The 6,614-nt window shown below is 29.7% G+C and overlaps 1 protein-coding gene across 9 annotated transcripts in view; it reads left to right on the forward strand.

Annotated features, from left to right (window-relative positions):
• Nucleotides 1-6,614, forward strand: part of LOC106458567 (CLIP-associating protein 1-A-like) — a 199,705-nt gene that overhangs the window by 143,399 nt on the left and 49,692 nt on the right. For 7 of the 9 annotated variants that reach the window (XM_022384825.1, XM_022384827.1, XM_022384830.1 and 4 more), the window contains 4 exons: nt 924-983; nt 1,799-1,863; nt 2,776-2,868; nt 3,486-3,631. In XM_022384825.1, the coding sequence (XP_022240533.1) occupies nt 924-983; nt 1,799-1,863; nt 2,776-2,868; nt 3,486-3,631 (364 nt within the window). The remainder of the gene's footprint in view (nt 1-923; nt 984-1,798; nt 1,864-2,775; nt 2,869-3,485; nt 3,632-6,614) is intronic. The other 2 variants (XM_022384829.1, XM_013918085.2) reach the window with 1 other exon arrangement.

The following is a 6,614-nucleotide window of genomic DNA, read 5'->3' on the forward strand; positions in this document are numbered from 1 at the left end:
ACAACATTTGATGACAGTGAATTATGATAGTTATAAGTAAGTTATTATGTAAGAACACCTTGTTTAATTAGTGACACTCCTTGTTAGGTATTTTGAGTTCTGTTCTATGTAGTTAGTTTGCTTAATTAGCTTAAGAATTGATTTTCCTATAAGTTTGTTTTGAGTATCAATTATCTCACGTTTTGTTATAGATAGGTGATTTTCTGGCTTGGTAAAGAGTAGGTTTATTGGGTTAGTTTAAGAATGGATTATCTCATGTTTTGTTATAGGTAGGTGATCTACTGGTTTTGTAGGTAGTAGGTTTATTGGGTTAGTTTAAGAATGGATTATCTGATGTTTTGTTATAGATAGGTGATCTTCTGGTTTTGTAGGTTGTAGGTTTATTTGGTTAGTTTAAGAATGGATTATCTAATGTTTTGTTATAGATAGGTGATCTTCTGGTTTTGTAGGTAGTAGATTTATTGGTTTAGTTTAAGAATGGATTATCTGATGTTTTGGTAGGATGGGTTATCTGGTTTTGTAGGTTGTAAGTTTATTTGGTTAGTTTAAGAATGGATTATCTAATGTTTTGGTAGGATGAGTGATCTGGTTTTGTAGGTTGTAGGTTTATTTGGTTAGTTTAAGAATGGATTATCTGATGTTTTGGTAGGATGAGTGATCTGGTTTTGTAGGTTGTAGGGCTGTTTGAGAATGAATTGTCTGATAGTTTTGCATATATAATTATGTCTAGACTACTTCACAAAGTTAATTTAGTCAATACTCAGGAAGTTAGACAAAATATGTTAGTCAAAATTTCATATTAGGTTACCGTACATTTGTGTTGTTGGTTTTTGATATTGTTTGCTTGTACATATATTGTAAGTATTACATCTGTATGTAGAAGCTTAACTTACTTCATTGCTACCTTTTTTTTTTTCTGCAAGCTTTGCAAAGGAAGCCCAGTGCAAAGAACAGTTCAGGAAAAGCCACTCTTTCTGTCTCAGGTAGTTAACTGTTTGCTTTGGCTGAATTCTTTCCTGCCAATAACTAAACAATCATAGCTTTCTTTTACAAATGTTTGTGTAATATCTCACTGCTTAATAGTTACCGAGTACAATTAATCATAAGTGTAGCAATAACAAAATAACCTTTATTGATGTATACTCAGTATATATGGAATTTAGAAATAAAAGTATTTCTGCTTCTGTGACTTTCTGCTGTTTCCTTGTTTAAGTAAACTCTGCATGATTTGCCTTTAGAACTTCAAGTGCACTAGAAACTATAACAGATCATTGGTTGCTGTAGAAGAATATTCATGATGTTTATTTTCCACACATTTCCTGTATCTTCAGTACTATTTTTGTAATATATTCATGATGTCAAAAAAACATGTAGGTTCAAGATGTCTTAATATAAAAACCTTATAACCTGAATGCTTTTGAAAGGTGGACCTTTCTTCTTCAGGGGCATTCCTACCTTTTGAAAGCACTCTGGTTATAGGGTTTGTATCTATTTTTTTTTTTTTATACAGTTATAATATTTGTGTATAGTATTATTTTCTTGTTTTTTGTTTGTGTTACTCGACATTATCAGGATTATTATGAAATGTTTATGGAATAATAAATAACTTATCTCGGCTGTTTCTTGTTTAAAAAAAATCAAACTGTTTAATATTTTTATTGTTCAAAATAATGGTTATTATTTTGTCAAGGAACACTGGGTATTTTAGAATCAAACAAATTTGTTTAGCTTTAGAAACAACTGATCCCATACTTTTGAAAATATTTTTCTTAATCAAAGGAAAATTTATTTTAATCAGTGGCAGCTGGAGCAGCTGATGAGGAAATGTTCATGAGAGCTTTTGATGATGTGCCAAGAGTTCAAGTAAGTGACAGTACATGCAGAGAGACTGTGGGAAACTTTTAGTATACCTGTTGAAGAATGACATTTTAAATGTAACTACATAACCTGTTTCAACAAAATTGAATTTTTTAGGTATTTGGAGTAATAGATGTGCAATAACAAAAGAGATCAGAGGTGTAAAATTCAAGTGAAATTTTTTAAAGTTAAAATGAAAATTCATAATCTTTTCTTTGAGTCTTCAGATTGAAAATAAGTATATATGTGTTCATAATTATATAGAACATGGTCTGTGGTCTACATCTGAATTCATGCTAATATGAAAACACAATGTATTGAGATTAAATTTTGTGATTATTTTGTTATTTGCATTATATTTTAATAGCAATTACCTATTATACATCTGATGGGAAATTTACTAAATTGATGTATACTGTGCACCTGAGAGATTTTAAACCCTAAAAATATCACTTTGATTTGGTATCTCTGAGCCTTTTAGTTATTGTAAATTTTATTATTGAGTGCACCTAAAATTGACATTGGAATGCTTATGTACTTATATGATAGGATAGAAGAACATGGCTATCTGTTGACACACTTATAAATTCATGTAACCAATCCTCTTCCAAATCCTATGATTTTAATAGTTCAACTCTTTATATAATATAGTTGGTTTGGTTTGTTTGAACAGTTTAAATTTGTGATTCATTGATATTATCTTGAATATGATCTGAACCTTTTAGATGCATGTGTTAATGTTAGTTTCAACTGGATTAGTGTAGTTGTAGATTATTGATCACTCCTTAGAAAACTGTAATAGTGAAATAGTGAGCAAATGAAAATACATTCTGGATATTTAATAATAAACTTCAGTTTGTGTGGAAAAAAAGTTAAGAATAATAAAATACAATTTATTTTATTTTTCTTTATCTGTAGTTGTATTCAGGACGAGAATTGGAGAACGAACTTGGAAAAATCAAAGAGACTTTGTCTGATCCCAACAATGACTGGGGTAAACGAGTTGAAGCTGTGAGTATTAGATTATTTGTGTTTTCTCTTTTTCCATCACATAGGCAGTGCATGGCCCAGTGGTTTAGGTACTAGACTATGAGTCCATTGTTCGCTTCTTGTTACCCCCAAAAAAAAACAAATAACTCCTCACTGTGGGAATGTGTGTGCATTATAAGACTAATGATCAAGTTCCAGCATGTGGCCAGACAAAAGAAGTCCAAGAGTAGGCTGTTGATTAACTGTTTTTCCCCTAGTCTGTAATTTCAAAATTAGGGACAGCTAGCACATAGTTCTTGAGTATCTTTGTGCAAATATTCAAAAACAAGATCTTACAATTATTGAATCTTACAGCTGAAGATTAAAATTAGGGACAGCTAGCACATAGTTCTTGAGTATCTTTGTGCAAATATTCAAAAACAAGATCTTACAATTATTGAATCTTACAGCTGAAGATTATTTAGTTTTTATTGTGAATTGATGTTTTTAAATTTCATGTGTCTATTTAGAAATATTAATTTGAAGATGCTTAGGTTAAAGTAACCGTTTAATATGTTAAGAGAGAAAAAAAATTCCTTTTTTAAAAAAAGCATATTTATTCAATCTCCCTACGTGGTTTTGAATGTCACAAATTTCAGATGAAAAGACTTCGTAGCCTTATTATTGCTGGTGCAATTGAATATGAAGAGCTGTTTCCCAGTCTTCGACAGTTAGAGGTGGCTTTTCAGTCATCACTGAAAGACTTGCGTTCACAAGTTGTTCGGGAAGCATGCATCACAATAGCGTAAGTATTTAGTTATATTTCTATATATGTTTCAACTTGTAGAATAGTGATTAACTAGTTGGTAAAATTGTCAAATTAAATTTTTAGGGTAAAAAATTAAAATTATTGACAGTTTATCAATACCATGCCTAACATCATGAACATGTTACTATAAAGCTTTGTTAAACCACCATTACTTTGTACCAGTCCTCTGGTTGTGTATTTACAGTTGTGTAATAAATATTTTAATATATAATTATATTGCTCTGTAATGAAGAAGTGCATGTATTTCTTTTGTTTTTGTTGTTCAAAAGTTCATCAACAACTTTTTAATTGCTCAGTCTACTTAACCTTTATGCATCAATAATGGCTCAGCTTTTAAACCAGTGTTTTTACCCTCTGGGCTTTTAAATGAAATATAGAAAATATTTCTCATACTCCATAACACAGATTCTTTTGTATCATGCCATCTTACAATACAGGAATGATTATATATATATATGAGAAGGAAATTGCATTACGTTTTCAGGTTAAGTCATGTCTCATAAAGTTTGTTTTTGGTCAAGTGTTCTCCACATTTTTTCTTCTTCTTTTTTATAAGAATATTTACTGAATATGTTTTGAAAAGTAGAACTTCCATCAACTAGAAGATCTAATTTACAGGTCACATGACCTACTAACAAGTTATAAATACTTTATCATTGTCTCGTAATTCATTCCTGAGGATGACATTGCAACATCGAAACATGTAGTCATCAACTTTTTGAAGGCCATACAGGGCTAAATAAAATGTTTTAATTGTGTACCAATTTTAACATTGAATATTATTTATGATTTTATCTAAAGTTCAGTTTAAATTATAACTGTTACACATATTTTGTGAAAAATTGAAAGTGTGACTAAATTTTGGATAATTTTACTAACAGCTTAACACCTGTTTGAAAAAAAACAACTTCAATACTTTAATCAAAAATCATAAAAACCACACTCCTAACAAAAGTTAAAAATAAACAAAAATGATTTCTATCCCAGAGGGTGAAATTAAATCAAAAAATTGCTGTGTCCAGCAAATTTTAGTAAATTGGTTATGAAAATTATAAAATTAGTATTGTTAATAAGAATTACAATAAATAACACGAGTAGAATCATGAGCTAGTTATTGTATGATTGCAAGGTCTAAATTCTGAGGTAGCTGACCTGTGGGTGACAACATTCTATCTGCTTCATTTGACCTTAGGAACTTATTTTTACAATATGATCTGAGTGTTTAGGATAGCTTTTGTATTTAAAAAAAAGGTCACAGCATGATGAATAATGGGTATCATTAAAATTCCTTTCTCTTCAGGCAAGATATTGGGCTCCAAAAGCTGTGGTGACCCCATACTCGTGTACTATCCTCACTATTAATCACTAATAGCTGCAGAAACTACTCCTTCAGATTATCTTCATTTTGTTTTTATATCTTTCACAAATTGCTACTTGTTAGATTCAGAAAATTCAACTTTGATTCATCAGACTAAATTACTCTTCCATTCTTCTACTGCTCAAGCTCTGTGCTTTGGGACAGATGTAACATTTTTGATTTTGTTACAATGCCACTGAAAATGTTTTGTTTTTTTATCCTGAGATCCATCCTTTTATTCCTGTTTGATTGAGATGACAACAAACAATAGATAATTAGTTTCTTGCTGAGATGTTGGATTTCTTTTCATTCCTTAGTGATGTGTTAAGGTACAGCAAATCAGATTTATTGAGTTATTTAGGTATCAACTTCTTGGTTTGTCATCAGTAGAGGCAATGTTTTAACTCTCTCCATACAGACTGACAACAGGACCATTTTTACTTGTATATAGTTTTAATACTATAACTTTTAATACAGTATGTGTGTATCTTCACCAAATTTGGCAGACTTTTAATACACATTACAAGTACTTCAGTTTTTTAATGAAGTATTTTTACTAAAAATTTGTTCGTGAATATATTAAGTATTTGTTTTGAATAGTATGTGTGCAAAGTGATTTTCATGTTAAAATTTAAAAAACTTTTTTCATTTCAAAAATCTCAGATTTGATTTGTGTATTCTCTAAAACCTCTTATTAAATACATTTCAAATGTTTGTTTTCACAAAAAGTTTATATTTTATCTGTTATTTTCTCTACCCTAACTCTACACAACATTTATCAATTTGACCCGACCGTGTAACCACCAAAAAAAAATTGAAATAAAACTAAATTACTCTTTTTTTTTTTCTTTGTAGAATGACTTCAAATTGTAACATGAAACTATATTTGTTTATCCAAAGTAGCTTTAAGCTTGTAACAGTAAACGTCTATTTATAATTAAATTTTATTGTTTTATTGCCCTTTGAATTGTGTCTAACTACTATTCGCACCATTATAGGGTGTAAATCACTTTGGTAATGTGGAGGTCATGTTACATTATATGTGTGAAATATTATTATGTTATTGTTATTATTATTTATTTTTACCTAATCTAACCTTAACTAACCTTAAGATTTCCCTATTTTTAAATTTAGTTACTTTTATCATAATAAGTAAAGAATAAACATGAAATAAAGTACTTACTTGAATCTTCTTTTTTCTTGCTGTCGATTGTCGATGATACTTAACCCTACTTTTTTTATACTAATTAGTAATAATGCACTAAATAGTTTTCATTACAATGCACCAAAGAACATAGGCTAATAACAAACAAAAAATAGACAACTTTCTCTAACCCTTACAGTTTTTTTCTGGCTTCCTAACTATGCAACAAGAGCCATTATAAGTTCATCCAAGCTAGTCATTATCTTTCCCATGGGAACAAAACTTGTACTAACAGTGAAATTGACAATTCTCTGTTCAGAAAACAACATTATACAATATGTCATTTGATAGATGAAAACTTTGGCTTTCTATTGGTTATAATATGTAGATACAACATAAGAGAGAACAATTTAACAAATCCTAGAAAGAGAGAATGTAGACAGGTGGTGTGGCAGGTC

Source organism: Limulus polyphemus, unplaced genomic scaffold (assembly GCF_000517525.1).
Source record: "Limulus polyphemus unplaced genomic scaffold, Limulus_polyphemus-2.1.2 Scaffold487, whole genome shotgun sequence".
Taxonomy (NCBI): domain Eukaryota; kingdom Metazoa; phylum Arthropoda; class Merostomata; order Xiphosura; family Limulidae; genus Limulus; species Limulus polyphemus.